The sequence below is a fragment of the Aptenodytes forsteri genome, unplaced genomic scaffold (assembly GCF_000699145.1).
Source record: "Aptenodytes forsteri isolate BGI_AS27 unplaced genomic scaffold, ASM69914v1 Scaffold194, whole genome shotgun sequence".
Taxonomy (NCBI): Eukaryota; Metazoa; Chordata; class Aves; order Sphenisciformes; family Spheniscidae; genus Aptenodytes; species Aptenodytes forsteri.
Window position 1 is genome coordinate 1,095,335 of NW_008795243.1, and position 19,432 is coordinate 1,114,766.

The 19,432-nt window shown below is 36.3% G+C and overlaps 1 protein-coding gene across 1 annotated transcript in view; it reads left to right on the top strand.

Annotated features, from left to right (window-relative positions):
* ABCA13 (ATP binding cassette subfamily A member 13) overlaps nucleotides 1-19,432 on the top strand; it is a 207,588-nt gene that overhangs the window by 150,172 nt on the left and 37,984 nt on the right. The window contains exons 48-54 of the mRNA XM_019471904.1: nucleotides 3,333-3,387; nucleotides 3,936-4,113; nucleotides 8,107-8,222; nucleotides 12,379-12,535; nucleotides 13,462-13,715; nucleotides 13,998-14,190; nucleotides 15,504-15,613. Of these exons, the coding sequence (XP_019327449.1) occupies nucleotides 3,333-3,387; nucleotides 3,936-4,113; nucleotides 8,107-8,222; nucleotides 12,379-12,535; nucleotides 13,462-13,715; nucleotides 13,998-14,190; nucleotides 15,504-15,613 (1,063 nt within the window). The remainder of the gene's footprint in view (nucleotides 1-3,332; nucleotides 3,388-3,935; nucleotides 4,114-8,106; nucleotides 8,223-12,378; nucleotides 12,536-13,461; nucleotides 13,716-13,997; nucleotides 14,191-15,503; nucleotides 15,614-19,432) is intronic.

The following is a 19,432-nucleotide window of genomic DNA, read 5'->3' on the forward strand; positions in this document are numbered from 1 at the left end:
GGTATGGAATGTCCCTTTGGCCAGTTTGTCTGTGCCCCCTCCCAGCTTCTTGTACACCTCCAGCCTTCTCAGTCGGTAGAGCATGGGAAACTAAAAAGTCCTTGGCTAGTGTAAGCATTACCTAGCAACAACTAAAACATCGGTGCGTTATCAACTTTGTTCTCATCCTAAATCCAAAACACAGCACTGTGCCAGCTACTAGGAAGAAAATTAACTCTATCCCTGCTGAAACCAGGACACATGGTCATACTTTGGTTAATTGTAATTCAGCAACCCTGGGAAATTTAATCTCAGTTGTGTGTGTAAATTTTCAAAAACGCAATCCTTTGTTTCATCTACATGGTTTGAATGGAAATTGACTATAGAAAATGGTTGCTACTTTTAAGAAGAGCAATTACTTTTTGGGACTCTTCCATTGAAGGAAATTAATTCATTGCAATTTGCTTTTTGATCAGTATTGTATGATACAAGATAGCAAGGAGCATTATGCTATTTAATGTCATGGTATCTTTATTTCCCCCAGCAATTATCTCTTTTTCATAGTGTCTGTTTATTCTGTACTAGAGAGTTATAGCAGTGTATTTCTGTGTATGGAACCCAGGTCAACTGCTGTAGACTTTTGTTTAATAACAATGCCGTAATCTGAAAGTTTTGTTAGTTTCTTCTTGGGATCTGTGCACTTGGTAGGGACAGGCCACGGTGATTTCAGGAGCAGGATTATTTAAAGACACATTAAATATTCCTGAGCAGAAGTTATTCCTTGTAAAAAAAATTTATGGCATTTTTGTCTTTATTATGTTTTGCATGTTTCATTAATTCTCTGTGGGTCTTTTTGAAAGGTTTCAGCAGTGCAGATGATCTTCTATAAAATTTGTTGACTAGGTTCTCAAAATGTACAAGTGGGCAAACCTATGTTTATGAGCATGAATACATTTGCACAGGAAATTGGACAAGCATGAATTCATAGCTCTGTTTTTGCTTGTGCATATTATTCTCACTGAATACAACGGCTAATTGGTAGCAGTAGAGCAATGGGATACGATTCAGATCAGCCTGGATTAATTCATGGAATATAGTGGAGAACCTTCTTGAATTCCTGGCAAACTGCCCCAGTTCTGGACACTTTATGGGCAATAATTCTCTACCACTGTCCACATGACAGGTTTACCTGTCTCACAATTCTGGGAAAAGGGATGTGAATCAGTAGGACCTATAGGTCTCCAAGTCTTGGCATTTTCTGATCATGGGCAGTATTTTATGATTTGCAATCTCTAAAAATGTTACCCCTTGAGCTGGAGCAATTTTATTGTAGGATTTCTGTCATCTGAAGCTTGGGGGAGGACAGCTTGGTTAGAGCATTCAAATTCTTAATCATGAAGGCAAGACCTTGACAATTGTGGGAAGACCCTCCATAACTAGAACTTGGCTCATGGCCATAAAAGAGGAGGCCTGGAAGACCTATTTCTGCTCTTTTCCAATTTAGCTGAGCACTAGTGAATACAAGAGGCACGTTTCATGTTGTTAACTTCTTGTTTTAGTGCTTCTGAAATTATCAGGATTCCATTTTCCAAAAGCTTTTCTCCATTTTAATTAGATTGTCTGAAAATCAGATTTTTTTTTTCTTTTTTTCCTAACCAGATCTGAAAATAATTTCACATTGGTTTCAGTTTGTCTGTATGGTAAAAATCTGGTTTAATTCTATTTTTGGCTGCTAATTTCTAATTCAATAGGAATCCTATATATATCTGAAGTAAAGATATTCTTTCTTCTAATACGCACACCTTTATTCAACCATTGGAAAAGCTTAGAAAAAATTTCTGGGAATGAAACTTTTTTCTGTCGTGCTACTTTTCCTTTACATAAATGGAATTTTGGCTAACACTTGGATAGTTTTTTTTGATATGCCGGGTTTTGCTTCAGAACAAATAGCAGCTATTGTTTAAAAAATTAACGGTGTGAAAGAAAAACAAAGGAAAACTTTAAACAGTCCCTGTAGGCAAATGACATGAAAGACTTCTGTAAATAGCACACGTATCTACTAGTGATGAATCAAAACCTTATTGGCCTGAATGTTCTTTTGATTTGTTAACTACCATTGGGCTTCAGTGTACAGCTTTCAACTGTATTTGAAAAATCTTTACCTTGTACTAGTTTTGTGTGCGAGTTAATCATCATCCTCTGTTGTTCGGCTTTTTGCCCCACAGTGACTTAGTGATGTTTAGATTGCTTTGGCTTGAAGACGAGGAATGAAAAATTAAAGGGGCAAAAATAAATGTATAGATATACTTGGTCAGATTGCACCTGTTACTGGGATGAAGACAATTTTTATCTTTATACAGCTGGACTCTAACAAAATATGACAAAGTGTGTTCAATTAAGTGGCACCCTGCAGAGTCCATCTAAGGCTACCAACAATTTATTTCTTTGCCAAAGATACTGGGAAGATTATAATTGCTGTTAGGATGGACTTATTTTAGATACTCTAATCAGATAGTGCTGGTTTGATCTCACTGCAAGAATTTCCGGTTGGTATTACGTTACAGCTGGCACACCTGTCAGGTACACATGCAGAAATAAGTCAGGAACAGCATCAAGATGAGTTGGACAGCAACTTTTGCACTGACAAAGTTTTGTACACTCCCCCTCACCCCCATTTTTCTTCTTTTGCTTGAAAAGAAAAAAAGCAAAAAGCCACAGTTTTTGTCCATAAACTACGTTCCAGTTCCGAAGCTCAGTTTGCTAGATTGTTACAGGCTGGTTGTACCAAAAACCAAAATAAGCCTAAGAATGCATTGCCTACTGAGGATTTTTCTTGGTCTCCCAAACTAGGTATCTTTTTAAATTAAAGCTCTACAGTTTCAATTTGAGGTGTGCCTTTTTTTTGTGATTTTTTGCATTTTTTCTCTGCAAAACATCAGCAATCTAAAAATGTTTTTAGTAATGATAAAATACTAATTTCAATAACAACCTACCTTACTCCAGAAGATTAGGTATATGAACAAATTCTACTTTAGGTTTTTTATTTGGTCTCTTCTGTGTTGTAGATCCTGCAGCAATATACAATGTTGTTGAACCCATTTCTGCAGTTCAGAATGCAGAAAAGCTGCTATCATTTATGTTTATTCATTAGAATTTGGTGGATCCAGACTCTGGAAATCACTCAACAGGAGACAGTATTTGATTTGGCAGCTTGGTGGTTGACCTCTTTCTGTTGCTTATTAATTATTTAGCCTTTTAATTTATCTTGTGTAATAAGTGGTCAACAGTGTACTCTAGAACTTGAAGTCCTGATGTAGCATTTACTATTTCATAATTTATCTTTATTTTCACAGGGATCACACTCTACAGCCAACCATATGGAGGAGCCTTGCTGGATGAGGACAAAATGTGAGCAAACTTTTAAAATATGTAACAGCTGCAATGAGCAGACAATTGAAACCGTTAATTCAATAAGTGCGTATGTTGCGTGCAATAGATGTTGTGACTTGATAGATGCAATTCAGTTCCACTGAGTGAAGCATTTTCTGTAGTCTGATGTTTATATGTCAAGTCTACTGTTTATATCATATGTGGTTGCATTATTTTGTAGAGAAAAATACTGAATTTACACTGACTGCGCGTTACAGAGTGTTCAAGTTTCTGAAGGTTAGTCTTCTGTGGAGGGGGAAATATTTGCAAAAGCTTCACTTTACTGTTCAGACTTTAAACACACGCTGTGTTCTATAACTCATGTATAGTTTTGTAACTTAACACATCATCTTGCTCTTGTTCTCTAATTAGATGTTGACAGTGTACAAACATGGTGTTTACAAACAGGATTGAGGTCCTAATGTTTAGTGTTGTTTTGGTAAGAAGTTGGCCTTGAAAATGTTTGGGTTTGGTGAGGTTTTTTCCCCCATTGTGTTTTCATTATGCCATTTTGTTTTGTACCCTAGAATGGAGAATGTTCGTCAGTGTGGAGTAGCACTGTGTATCATGCTGGGTTTCTCTATCCTTACTGCATCCATTGGAAGTGCTGTAGTGAAAGACAGAGTATCTGGCACAAAACGTTTGCAGCACATCACAGGCCTGGGTTACAAAACTTACTGGCTTGCTAACTTCTGCTATGATATGGTATGTATCATGTGGGGCAGCATGTGTTCAGGTGTAAATTTTTAACTAGTTTGTCATAAATGAGCAAAAGGAGATATGGTCACAAGACAGGTGAATAAGATTTGAACTGTGCAGAGCAACAGCTCTTGGCTATCATGTTAACAAGCATTGGGACACCATTCTTACTTTAATACTGTCAGATAAAATTATTTAAGGCAGGGATTGTGTTCTTCATTTTCCAAAGTTGAATTGTAAGGTAAAGCATATGTCAGGTTTAGGTACCTACACTATTTTACAAATAAAAAGAAGCTGGCTAATCAACCTAGACAGAGAGAATCTTCCACACAGCAGTTCATAGCAGGAGTTTCTGTGCTTTGAGTTGCCACTGACAAAAACCTTCAGATTATTGGAGAAGCCTGAAGATAATAGACAGCTGCTTTAAAGGCATAATTATGTTGTCTGTTGGTAGGTAATATGAGAGATACTCATGACTGGTACCTTTTATTTCTGGAAAGATAGTAGAAAATATTATTTATGAATTCACATGCACAGAATGACGTAGATCAGAAATGGGTGAAGTCTCTGTCCTGAACATTTATTTTTCTCATACAAAGTAATTTCTACTATTGTTAGTATTGCAAATAGTATTGTCTGCATGCAGTTCATTAACAAATCTGAATATCTTCTCTTCTTTTGAAAATATCACAGAAGTTATTATTTTTCCCTAAATCTTACCCTCTTAATCAAATGTAAAGACAGGAATGCCACTCTAAATGTTACCCTTTTAATCAAATGTAAAGACAGGAATGCCACTGAGACCTGACTTTGGCATGTCGGATTTAGGCCAACATAGTTAAATGAAATAGGAATTTGTTGTGGTTTAACCTCAGCTGGTAACTAAGCACCACGCAGCCGCTCGCTCACTCCCCCCCAGTGGGATGGGGGAGAGAATCGGAAGGGTAAAAGTGAGAAAACTCGTGGGTTGAGATAAAGACAGTTTAATAGCTAAAGCAAAAGGCACGCACACAAGCAAAGCAAAACAAGGAATTCATTCACTACTTCCCATTGGCAGGCAGGTGTTCAGCCATCCCCAGGAAAGCAGGGCTCCATCACGTGTATCCCTTGGGCCAGTTGGGGTCAGCTGTCCTGGCTGTGCCCCCTCCCGGCTTCTTGTGCACCTCCAGCCTTCTCAGTCGGTAGAGCATGGGAAGCTGAAAAGTCCTTGACTAGTGTAAACACTGCTCAGCAACAACTAAAACATCAGTGTGTTATCAACATTGTTCTCACCCTAAATCCAAACCACAGCACTCTACCAGCTACTAGGAAGGAAATTAACTCTATCCCTGCCGAAACCAGGACAGAATTTTTGCTTACCTTCTTCAAGAGTGAGAAGTTGATTTCTGTTTAGGCCAATAAGCAAAGACGGTGAAATAGAATTAACTTTCTGAAGTCACTGCTAGTCCCCAGTTGCTGATTTTTCATCAGCTGTGTAATGTATCTCGTTTGGATTTCATTTAAGCGTGAATTCCACAAACTATCTTCAAATATCTTTTTCAAAGGTGACTCTTTAAAAACTAAAATTAAAAATTGGTCTGTTATATATGTGGGTATATACATCTCTGTGTGCGTGTGTGTGTGTAAATATATAAGGCATACACATATGTCCCTTACTGAAAGGCTTTTTCATAATTCACTTGTGATGAGGCTTGCTACAGTATTAGTTGAGTGTTTGGCAGGAATTTGAGATTAGGTCATCTACTTCTGGGAAAGGGATTGAATTACTGTTTTTAAAGAAGTAGGGTGCTGTGCGTTGATAGTTCACTTCTCAAAGAAGGTGTTTTGGATTGGGAGATTGATTTCAGAGGCAATAGTGAACACTTGGAGTCACGTGGATTATTCAAAAGTAAAAGATTCCTGGCCCCACATGAATTGACATTGTGTAAATTGAGCCCCACATAAACTTTCTGCACCTTGCTTAACACACTGGGTCATGGAAGGAAGAGCTGGGATCTAGCATAGGCAACAGGAACATGAACTAGCCTGGTCAGGAACAGAGATTTTTGGAACACCCTCTGTTCTCATTCAGACTATTCTAAATCTGAAACATTAGAGCTTCACCCGTCCATGCTTGAAATCAGGATTTTCACACTTGAGCAAGCTTGAAGTAAGAGCCCATTTCTCCAAACGTTATTTACTTGGCCAGTCAATCTTTGTATTCCTTTTTCTGTTGTGTCAGATAAGAGGGCTTGGTTAAAAACTCAGTCCTTCATCATTCAGTTTCTCCTTGTGCAGCAAAGTCAACACATTATTTTCTGCCAATCCCTTCCTTTCAAAATGTTCTCACAAATTCAGCACAGTACTGCATGATCAATCATGATCTGGGAAAGAACAGACACTGCTTTAAATGCTAATTGTGCTGCAGATCATTTAAGGACACTGAATACATGAATATATGAACTGTCAAATTTGAAATCCCTCTACATATTTGAAGTATTACAGGCTGTGTCCTGTATTATTGGTAGCATAATCTTTACTAGACCTGCAGAAGTATTTGATTTATGAAATTGCTGTCATGAGAATCAGGCTGTTCTTACTGTATTTATACATGTGAATGGTATTCTTTACTATGTTCAACAAATCGAAAATATGTAAGTGCTAAGAAAATTTCATGACAAAGAAAGAGAGACGTTTTGTTCAGATTAAGCTTGTGTCACTAGAAGGGCAAAATTAAAGTTATTTTATTTGTGCATGTCCAACTTTTATAACACACCATGCTTTCAGGTAAGATTTCTAATAGAATTTAATGTTTAAAGTTATTTATTTATTTCTATAAAAAAGTCCCAAGTCTGTTGAAACATACTGGGACTCAGATGTTTTGTGACTTCTCTACCATATTTTTTAAACAGCTCCAGGATAACCGAAACCTAAATCTGTGGAGTGGTATGGTATGATATTTGTATATGGCACTGACTAAGGTACACTGTGAACAAGATAAGAACATTACATTTGTCTACATTTCACTCCATCGCCCTTCTCTTAAAAAAATGTCTGTCTTCCCATTGGCAAAGAAGTGATGCCCTCTGGTTTAATTTTGAACAGGTTTGCATTGTACTTCAGTATGGAAGTCCAATTTGAACTGTAAGGTGGTTGTTCTACACCGAATATTTAGCTAGACCTTGATTTGTTGCCTCTATTGCAGTTGCATCTCAGAATCTCAGTTATGTTAGGATAAGGTTAAATATTATATAAGCAGAAATAGAGGCAGTCACTGCCCTAACGAGCTCAGCTTTAATGCACAGAGCAGGCAGACACTGAGAATGGAACTGAGTACAGATTTTCACATCTTGCCATTGCTAGTTACAAGCAGAATCTGTCTCTCTTGAATACTTGGATATGAATCCCCTGTACCAATCACATCCTCCCCCCTTAAGTATTTGGTTACCATTATGTGAAGAGACTAAACAGAGAAACTGCTTTCCCTGTTGCCTAATGGCTGTAACTCTTCTAAATATTATGTCTGTTCCCATTAAAAGTTGTCATTTGCTTCATCAGCACACATGGTCCTTCATTAAAGTCTCTTCTAAAATTGTATCCTTACTATTCTCCTATGACTGAAACACCAATCAGTGAAACTGCTATTTCTGAATCCAAGACTCTGTATTCACAGTATAATTTGATGTTTTGGAGCAATAGTCCCATACGGACTCATTATCTGGAAGAGCTATCTTGTTAAATGGATGTATCGGAAAGGTCAATAGAAATGGAATTAAGGGGAATATTCTGTAGTCAGATTTTATTTTGTCAGGCTGTTTCATCTGTATATGTGTAAGAGGGGCAGTTTCACAGCAAGTGTAGACTATGAAATCTCAGAGCTCTTCTGCCTAATTCTTCTGAATTTATAGTGTAATTATGTTGCAAATATGGAAAAATTAATTTGTAGAGCCTTTCTATGCTAATTAGTAAGACCAGTAAAAGATGCTCACCTGCTAAATGCCTTTTTTCTTCTGTTTCTAGCTGGTTTACATGGTTCCAGTCACCCTGTGTGTTGGTGTTATTAGTGCCTTCCAGCTATCAGCCTTCACTTTCCGAAAGAACTTGGCAGCCACTGTTCTCCTGCTGATACTCTTTGGGTATGTGATTGGAAATGCTACTATGGAATTATAGCTTGTAAGAAACAAAACAGAAATCTTTAGACTTGGTTTGCACCTGCTGCTGGATGCATGATTTTCTCTCTTTGTAAATGATTATGATTCAACAAAAGATAGTGAGAAAACAGGCTGAAACACGAGTTTGAAAGTTCCATATGGAAGGTGGAGGGAGATTTGCTCATGCATTTAAAAAAAAAAAAAAAAGAAAAAAAAAAGGACTGGAAATGTTTCAGAAAATACTCAGCCTGTATAACAATCATTTGCTGTTAGAAATTGTATGTTATCTTCCAGAAAATGAGGGAATAGCAACATAGTCAGGTCAGAATTTCAGTGCTTAGCTGTGCAGAATATCATCAAGAAGGTAAGAAGTGGCTGTCTTTTATTACAGTTCTACCCATTTTCTGTAATTCTGTAATTTTACATAGCTCCAGGAATTTATATTTCCAATGAGAACTCTGTCCAATGTGGAGTACTGGGCTGGTTGGAGATTTGTCTCCAAACAGTACTGTGAGAGAGGAAAGTCCTCCCATATCATCCTCTTGCTTAGTTTCACGTGAAAAAACAGTTTAAAAAAGTTAAAATAGCTCATTAAACAGGATTGATTTCTCTATAGAAATAAGGCTGTTGAGCCCTGGGCTCAATCAAACTAATGGTCTGTCTATTCTGTTCCTTTAACTCTTCTTACATGCAGTCCCAGGTGATGTGAGAAATGCTGGAGATGAATAGTTACAGGATAAGCATTCTGAGAAGAAGTTTCTTCCTTATTTCAAGCAATTAATTGTTGCTATCTTTCAAGGGGGAATGCATATCTTATGAAACAGATGTTTAGATAATGAAGTATAACTGGTCCATGAGAGAATCACAGAGAAGGAAAGCAGAAAGGACCTTCTGCAAGATCAGGACATGTTCCATTCCAGGAATAGTCTCAGATAAACACTTAAAAAAAACCCTTACTGTATTTTATCTTGAAACTGTTTTCAAGATCTCATGCCTCCAGCAACTCCTTTTTTGGAAAACTGTTTCGGTATCTCCATAGCTGGATGTAGTCTTTGAAATTCCAGACTAAGTTTATTTGGGGCCATACTTCATAATTCTCCCTCATCAAACATCTTTTGCATGCCCAAACAAGCCAAGTCCTCTCTTGTAAAAAGGCCTTCCCATTCCCTGGATAATTCTATTTATCATTTTTCCCTATAACTCCAATTTGAGCTCATCTTTCCTGAGCATGAGTGGCCAGACTAGTATGTAATATTCTAGAGGTCATGATGCCAGGATCTTTTAAATAACTCAGATGAAACATCCAAAATTCATACTTTTCTCCTTCTCTATAACACTCTCGTCTTCCTCCTCCTTCCTTCTGCTATACTACTGATTGATTCCTTCAAGTTAAAGGCAGAAATTCTTATCAGTCTTAGTGCAAAGGCTTTACACTACTAAATCTCATCCCTGTTTTTTTTTAATTGCCTTTACAACTGTTGAATTCTTCTTGTAATCCCATTGCTGTGACCCTAGCATAAGAATAGCCATCTATAGAGATCTTAGTCAAGCAGCAAATGAACCATACAGTACCTACTTGTATGTCTGCTGAAGTCATGACATGTTTTCCATGGTGTGCTATAGGCTTTGGTCCTGCCCACAGTGTACTACTAAATCCCAGGTGCTAAGAGTTATGCTGGTATTGCTTTAACCAAAATGTTGAGTTAAAGTTTGGGTTTTCCAGAAGAAACAAGCATTGACTGAAAAGCTAGACTGTCTTCTAAAAAGTTTTTTGTTGACTGCAGATGCGGCTTAATCATCTCAGTATAATCCCTCCTGTACTCTTCATCTTTGGCTGACATAACAGATATTATAGTGTTTTTTAAGAAGAAGGTCTATGTATTCAGTGTGTCTTAACATGTATTAAAGACACAATAACTGTCAGTCAGTAAGTTTAACATGTCTCAGGGACACTGATAAATTTCAGAGTTGCCACTCTTCCTACTCTACCCATTCCTCTGCCTAACTACACGGTTAATGTGATGAAGCCTATTGTGGTCCTTTTAACCTTCCCCAGTACTGTGCATGTAATTCTGATTTATCTGCATTCCATAATGCAATTTTTCTTTTAAAATATTATTTTTCTCTTCAGGGTACACTTGTGAGGCATTTCTGACTTAGAATAAAGATAAAAATAGCCCAGTTATATGAAAAAGTTAAGCTATGTGCCAGAAGGGGATGTGCTTGAAAGAATAATCAACAATTTCCTAGTGTGCTACTTTAAAACTGATTTCCTTTAAAAATATAATGATCTCTTAACTAAACTGCATTTTTTCCTCTTTTAGCTGGTAGCAGAAGTGTTTTATAGTGCAACTGCTTAAGCACTTTTGTCCAAAATGCTCTATCTTTGATACTTACAAAGTAACAAATTACAGCTGGAGCTGAAGCTGAAGGAAAAGAAAGAGTTAGGATAGAAATGTAAGCGTGACTGGCAGCTACTTTAAAGGCTGTGTTTGAACATCATACAACTTTAGTATTCCGAAAGTCTTACTCATTTCTTAGCAGCTATAAGCAAACAAATCAAATTTTGCTTTCATTTACAGCAGAATAACAGCACTCTAAATCATGTCTCTTTCCTGAGCTGCTTCCAAGGATGAACTTGTCTTGTATTTACGGTACCGTAATTCAGAGCAAAACTTGGAACAGTGATTTTGGTATGTGCATGAAAGAAAGAAAAGATTGTGTGATTAAGACTGGCAACAGGACACTGAAAAGTATAGTGTGATCTTGAATACTTACAGTCTTCGTCTGACACCCAAACATTAAGTCATTTAACCTTTACCTTCCTGTAAACGGAGGGTAAAATCACTATTACTTCACAGCAGGATTTGAAAGTTTGTTTATTAAGGTAAAGGATTTTGGCATTCTTAGATGAAAAAAGTTCATCTGTAAAGTACACAATGTTGAATTTAAAAGGGACTTTTATGGCTCATAACCTAAACTACTGTTTAATGCAGTGAAGAATGAATTCACAGATTTTTGGCCAGCTAGTTGCTCTTGCATTGAGCTCACTATTAAAAGAATTATATATACGTATATTAATACTCTGTAAGAAGTATTTATATATACAATTATATATATATATACTCCATATATACTTATCATCATGCAATGGTGTATGCTTATACCTATGCTCCTGCAGTCTATATACTATTTGTTTGGTAGATATGTCTTGCACTATGTTGAATGGAAAATGAATTTCCTTTACATGACATTCATGCTCATTAAATTGCCTGGACATTTTTTTAGTCTTGCTAGACATATCTTACTCTTTATAAAAAATATGACCGCTCCATTTTGGGTAGGCGTCATTTGACTTGCCAGAATGGAGGGTGCTTTCCGTCCTGCTATAAAGATTTGCACTGAAAATGATGTAACCATGGACGTGCTGTCTTATCATCATTGCGCTATGAAGTAACTATGCACTCATTTTTGATGGCTACTACTCTACTGATAACCTGGTGTAGGTAATAACAATGCTAACATGATCTCTGGCAAATTTCAGTTCTCAGATATCACTGGCACAAATATTAGTTCCGGTTCAAGGATTAGTGCTTTTTTCTTCTTTTTTTTTCCATTTTTTGTTTTCTTCTTTTTTTTTTGTTTTCTTCTTTTTTCTTCTCTCTCTCTTTGCTCACTCTCTCCTTCCTTTTTTGTTCTTTTTTCTTTCTATGAAAACCTCTAAGAAAAGCTGATTGCTCAGCATCTATGATTTAAGCTTCAAATATTTGGTTTTAATTCTATCTCTGTGTAAGAGTCTGGTTAAGGTGCATGGTTTTGCAATCATTCAGAAATCAGGGTTGTGAGCTTTCTGGAACAGTGAAAGTAAATATATGCAGTTGATATATGCAAAAATGGATCATATCTGTCCATCACATGGCAGTAGCTCTGTGTACATCTATGGAATCATAAGGTAATTTGATAAAGAAAACATAAAGCAAATTTGTCCTTTTTTCTCAGTTAGTCAAAAGAGTTGTTTGCATATCTTAAAAATAAGGAGTAACTATTTTTTTTTTCTAGTATAACAACTGCCTTTTTTTTTTTTTTTGGTGAAGCCAAAATATAACTTATTTGTGGTAATTTTGTTTCTTTAAACTTTCAGATATGCAACTTTACCGTGGATGTATCTTGTATCCAGATTCTTCTCAAGTTCAGACGTAGCTTTTATTTCTTACATCTCCTTAAATTTTGTGTTTGGCCTGTGTGCCATGCTGGTGACTCTCTTACCTCGTTTGTTAGCTATAATTTCCAAAGCGCAGGTCAGTATAAAACCTTTGCGTTATGTTACTCATAAGTGAGATGTATGCACACACATATGCATGTATATGTTCTTGTACATAGATGTATGTATGTTTATACATATGCACAGACAAGATTTTTTCCAGCAGAAAAACTTATGTGTTTTAAACATCCATGATTTTTCTGTCCTAGTGTATACTTTATTGCTTGCTACCGTCTTGAATTTTAACTTGTTTATAAAAAAAAAAAAATTGCGCTGTAATAACAGAAAAACAGCGTTAATTGAAACCTTGACATTTTCCAGACCATTAAGTTGTAATTGGCACATAATGGGAGCTGTTCTGGTCCATTGAATAGATTATATGCATTGTAAAATGTGTTTGTATAATACTGACATAAGAGTTAAGCTGCATATTCCTAAGATCTGTAATGCACTGTATGAATAGTAATATGCATTCTGACTCCATGTATGTAATTTTTATTAGTCATAGCGGTAATTAAGAAACTTGACAGAGAGGAGATCCAGAATGTGTATGAATATCTGTGCATGTACCAGGTCAAAAATTTCATGTTTGAAGTCAAATCTGGATTACGTCACTCAAGTTTAGAGGCAATTTTGGTGTTGACCTGGGTTTAAGTTGGTGATTTAGAATTAATAGCATTCAAATATTAAAATTTTAAGAAAATAGAATGATCGTGGCCACATGTGTTTTGTTACTGTCTGTGAACCTCAACTGAAATTAGAATCCCATGGCCCTAGGCACTCTAAAATACAGTAAGAGAGGAACCCTGCCCCAAAATAGTTCACAATATGCTCTTCTGAAATCAGTTCACCTTGAGTGAGATTTGAATGCTGTATCCAGCTTTGTAAGTGTGCTTAATATGCTGTTGGAGAAAACTAATTTTTTTCCTTCCCACCTCTCCCCTCCCCCAAATCTTAATACAGAGTTTTCAGAACATCTACAATATCCTCAAATGGGCGTTCATCATATTCCCACAATTCTGCTTAGGCCAGGGTTTAATAGAACTTTCATACAATCAGATCAAGTTTGACCTGACCAGCAACTTTGGAATAGATTCATATGTGAGCCCCTTTGAGATGAATTTCCTGGGCTGGATTTTTGTGGAAATGGCCCTGCAGGGAACGCTACTTCTTCTTTTACGCCTTTTTCTTCATTGGGATCTCCTCCAGAAACCAAGGTGTGTTACCATTTGTATTCTGCCATAGTGGACACTGAATTAATTTTTAAAGAAAGAAAATGGTGGATTCCTTTGAACACCTGAAGATAAATACTTCTGATAACATGGTGTACCTGAATTAGTGGAAACTGCAGAAAAAATACAAGTAGTTACTGTTTCCCTTGGATTCTGCTGAGATTTGATCACCAAGCTTTAAGGGATTGCAACGAGGGAAATAGACTTATCCGGAGTACAGCAATGTCCAATTTGCCATGTATCATTTGTTATCATCTTCTATTTTAGGGGTCAATGTTCAATTAACAGCATGGTCAGTCCTTCAGAAGATGTTGATGTAGAAATGGAGCGACAGCGACTCTTTGGTGGAAGAACTGGTAATGATGTCCTCCTTCTGTACAACCTCAGGAAGTGTTACGGAGGTTTCAGTAAGAAGAACACAGCTGTGGAAAGCATAAGCTTGGGAATACCGAGGGGAGAGGTAAAGAGGTCTTTTTTTTCCTTGCAGAAAATAACACTTCATTCTGAGCAATTGTTCAGACATACTCAGGATGTCTACAATCAAAGATCTGTAGATAGCAGCAGAACAATTTAAATTGCAGTAATTTCTGAAAATCAATAACTGGATAAAAGCAGAAGATCTGGTGGTGTTTAAGAAGCAACTGTTCACTTATTTTTTGGGTTACAAATTTATCAGAGTCTTAATTTTTTCTTCTTGCTTATCTTTACTAAGTGACTGTTTTATAGGTTAACATAAAAAACAAGTAGGTAGCATAGCAGTTCAATGTCCGAAGAGAAAGCAAAGAATACCTAGCTCAATTGTAAACTGTGGACTGAATCCTGAATTTGTCACCAGGGCAAGCTTGTAGTTCCCATGCTGAAATCATCACAGTATACTTTAATATAGCATATAATACACTAATATACTATTTTAATAAGCTGAAATTTAGCACTGAATATGGTAATCCTAAAGATTTCAGAACAGCATTTATGTGGGATTTTTTTTCATTATTTTGATGCTTTTGGGAATTGCAGATATTAATTTCAAAAATACTGATAAAGAAAAGACTTTTCTTGGTTGCTAATAGCAAATTGGAAAATATGAGAAATCAGTGCATGGCAGCGCAGGTCCAGTGACGTCCTGCCAGTTATAGATCAGTTGTTGGGTAGCTGGGGTAACCCAGAGGATATTACTGCTGATTAAAGCCTATTTATCAGTAAGAAGGTTCATGAAACAAGTATTTTAAAAGTTATGAAGTGCTATAAGTAGACTTAATATGAATCCTGCCCTAGCTTAAGCATATATTCATTGCAGCTAGGGGCTTGAAATAACTGTTCAGAGTCAGTGTCTGTCTTGGCTGTTCAGTGTTCATTTACCTGTACAGAGTGAAGCAGCTCATGAGAAACTGAGAAATACTGACTCTGTAGACTGGTAGTCAGGGTTCTCAAATAGGATTTCAGGTCCTCAGGTTCAAATCTAGCATTTGCTAATAATATGGATAAATAATGCATTTAGTTACTAGTCAGGGTTTTAAGTGGAGGGCTAGAATCCTAAATAAGTCACTTTTAGGAATTAGGGGGTAATCAAAATATTATATAAATTGTTTTTTTTGAAAACTTATTTTCTGTGGGAAAGGGAATTTGCACATACAGTATATCCATATACAGTATCTTACAGACATATGATGGGAAATATGAAAAAGGGAGAAACTGTTGAAGAATTAATATTACTTATTTCTTTCAGCATAGCAGATCTATTGCTTTTGCTCCTTTTTTTTTTTTGATCTCTGTTAGTGTTTTGGACTCCTGGGAACAAATGGAGCTGGGAAAAGCACAACGTTTAAGATGCTGACTGGAGATATCATCCCATCTGCGGGGCGTGCTGTTATCAGGACTCCTACAGGGTAAATAACACAGGGTTTGATCAGAATAGTGCTAATTGATAATGCCAATGATCAAAGACTCAGCAGGTCTTCAGTCCTTTATACTGTACTCTAAGGACCTGTTTTGTTCCCTTTTAAGTGTATATTGCTTTATTGCTGTTAAGTCACTGCAGGAAAGCATTTTAGCATTATTTAACTCTGTCTGACAGCTCTGTTAATTGAGAATAAACTTCTCTGGTAGCAAAAGAGTAGGCTCTAGGAAGCCTTAACATACAGCCTTTCAAAATTGTTACAAAAATCTTAACATACAGTATGTCCAGATGCATGGAAATATATCCCCCATACTAGTGCTGCACTGAAAGGTTTCCAGGCTTAGGCTGATGAGCAGTGCTTCAAGTGGATAATTTTAAAATGTTTCCTGACACTTGTGTCCTTCAGAGTCATTAATTAATTAATTACTTGATCAATATGCTATGTAATTAGGATAGGAGGTAGTGTTGGTGATATTGAGGCTAAATTTCATAGAGTGATAAGTGAATAATGGACTTTTTGGGTTAGATGTAACCAACATTTACCATTTTTCCCAGCAAAATTGGAGGGGAAGTAAAGTTATGTTTTAGTCAGGCCAAAGTAAAATGTGTATGTGTACATATAAATGTATTCTGGGCTAGTTAACAATTTTAAAACTTCTCTTTTCCTAAATGATGTCTATTTCAAAATATGTGTTTTGGAGAAGGAAAGGTGAAGGGTTTAATTCAGAAAATTTTTAAAGGAAGCATTTTGGAATTTCCAAAATAACAAGTTTCAGTTCTTTGTTTTAGAAATTAAATGCTTTCACAGGTCAGTATTTGCTCACTTCTTTACAAAGATAATGATCAGCAGATTTAACTTCAAAATATAAGTAGATTCAGTCATGGCAAAATTCAGTTTTCTGGAAAGTTTACTCTTCTTTTGAAATGGACACCATCACCGCTACCAAACATGATTTTACTTAAGTGTGTTTTGTTTGATTTTTTCATTATCTTTCATAACAACTTTTTTTCCAAGAGATCCAATGTAAAAATAATTTGCTAACAAAGAACTCCTAAAATGACCATCAAATAATTTTTAATCATGAAGAAGGAATGACTAAAGAGATGTTGGAAAAATGATTCTAAAGAGAATAAGAAGTGACATGAGTGAGGCTCTACAATGGTTATAGAGACTTTTAGATGGTTCTTTTCATTTATAATTTCCCAGAACAGAAGACAAAAATTTTCAGACATTAAGCAACAACAACCATAATAATAACAAAAGTGATTTAAAATTAGGTAAAAATTAACATTTGGTGTTCTTTGGAACTGGTGGAATGCTTTGTACTGGGATATCATGGAGGTCAGAAGTTTAGCATGAGTCTGAAGAGGATTTGAGATTTACAGAAATAAAATAATCTGTAATAATTTTTGATAAAATATTGCCCTCAAGGCAGTATTTAAGTTCCCAGGTTTTGTTTAGATTTTGAGGGGTATTTTTCTATAGATTTTAATGGGACTTGCCTTTCGTCCCACCTGTGCATTCATGGATTGCACATGGCTTTCCCTGCACAACATGGTACCAGATCTATATTTGGGCAAATTATTTGATCTCTTGTGACAATTCCAAAATTTTAATAACCACTTGAAAGCAAATATAAAGTTATATGAATATGTTTCATCATCACCTGTATTGGCACTTACACTATGTTTAGCGACTACATGACTTATTTTATCAGAACCCCTAGAGATAACTTTTCAAAAGATCATAAAACAGTTTAACAATGTCTGTATTCCTTTTACTAGACATGTTATGCACCTGTGGCTAAACAGATAAAAATTCTTCTGAGGTCAACTTTAGTATGCTACTGGCCTTTAACAATAGGTTAAACGCTCTCCCTGCACATCATGTGTGCTACTTTCATTTCCCCCACTGTGTTTTATAAATCCAACATGAAAGCATACTTTAAGATGCAATGTTATTTACCATATACTAAAATATAGGTAATGAAATTTGACACATTTAGGAGGTTTGAGAGGAAGCCTTAGACATTTGCATTTAAGTGTCCAAAATACCATTGACAACATTAATTATCATCCTGTATTATAGTGGTGTCAATCCAGGTTATGGATTTTTATGTATTTGAAGTGGCTGAAGTGAGTGCAAAACCCATATTCCCAAGTTTTCAAAACTTATCACTAACTTGAGAAGACAACCTCAAGCAAAAACTGCAGTTACACAGTAGCTAAACTTGGGGAAACAAACAAGTTCACGGCTGGGAGAAGAGACTTATGTCATTCCTGACTTTGTTCCTTGCTTCATGCTTTGGCAACTGTTATTAACCAGGTCATGGTGCACTGTGTTGCTGTACTGCTGAAAATCACTAGGGGGCAAATTCGTTGACTCTTCCATGGGTAAGATTATAACCACAACAGGTCTGGAGAACCCTTCCTCAACAGTTGAAGAATGACTGAAGTTACTCATCCAAAGCAGAATAACTTTTTCTGAATAGAATTGATTTATGATTTTAAGACAAAAAAAGAGATGAAGGTTGTGGTCTATGAACCAGTTAAGTTGATATTTTCTGTAGGCTAGTGGGAAGATACAAAGATGATTGTGATAAAATTTTGTGTTACGCTAAATTGATTCAGATCCAGGTATAGCCATTTCCTTTCTGAGCAGCAATCATGTTTATCCCCAGGAGAAGAACTGGGGCAACTGTCAAGTTCCCAAACAGTGAAATAAAAAAATTAAAATTTAAAAATATTTTTTGTAACAATTAGTTTATTTGTGAGAGTCCAGAACACCTTCCAGTTCCAGGTGTCTCTAAGCTGTCTTTGTTAGTTACAACTTCAGTGAACAGGTATTAAAAGCTAAATGAGTGTGTCTGAGTCCCAGATCTTTAGCTACCACCTTTAAGTCAGTATTTAGAGGCAAAACCAACAAGGAACTTCAAAGTGATGGAAATGTTTCTGTTCTTTTCGTTTGCTATGCTATGCAATATGCTCTGTAAGGAGTATGTACACTCCACATCAGAAAGACAATTGCAGATTTCAGAAATCTTTCCTCCCTTAATGTAGATTTATTTGCTGCTGATAAATTAGTGTGTACGTCTTGAAACAAAACAAACCCCCACAAACAACAATAAAAAAACCCCCACCCCTGTATATAATACATGGAGAACATAACTCTATCTGTGAGTATCAAGCACCCAGGGACTTTTAGGTGGATTGATTTTTATTTACACCTGAGATAAATGGAGGAAGGGGGATATCATGGTAAGAAGTCTTCTCCTTTTCTTACTCCAGTAGTGTGCTCAAAAGCCTGGTATTCCTGGCACAGAGGAAGACAGGAGAGTCAGCTGAAGAAAGCAGTTGCTGGTCACAGCTGCAAACCATTTGCTGGTCAGCAGATCTAGATTTTTTTGTTTAAAATCTATGTCATGAAGCAACTTCCACAGAGACATTACCTCTGATAGTGATTCCTGATGAATAATTTGGGCAGCAGCTTAGATGTAGATCCCATCTCTGTTGGGTTTGACTGGAAAGAACACAAATTTTGTCCTCTGTGACCCTGAAGGGACAAGATACTATAATCTGATGGATCCTTCATTATGCATTCTTCATGAGCAAATAATGAAATGAGTAGGCAAAATTATTATTATAAATATTGGAGAACCTAACTGGTGTAACTCCATGCAGAAAATCCTTATTTCATAACAGTTCCTGTTTCCTTGAATAACTATGCTTGAAAGTTCCTGGTTTAAAAAAAAACACACAACAAAACAAAACCCCCCAAACAAAAGCATATGTACATTTTCTTGATTGC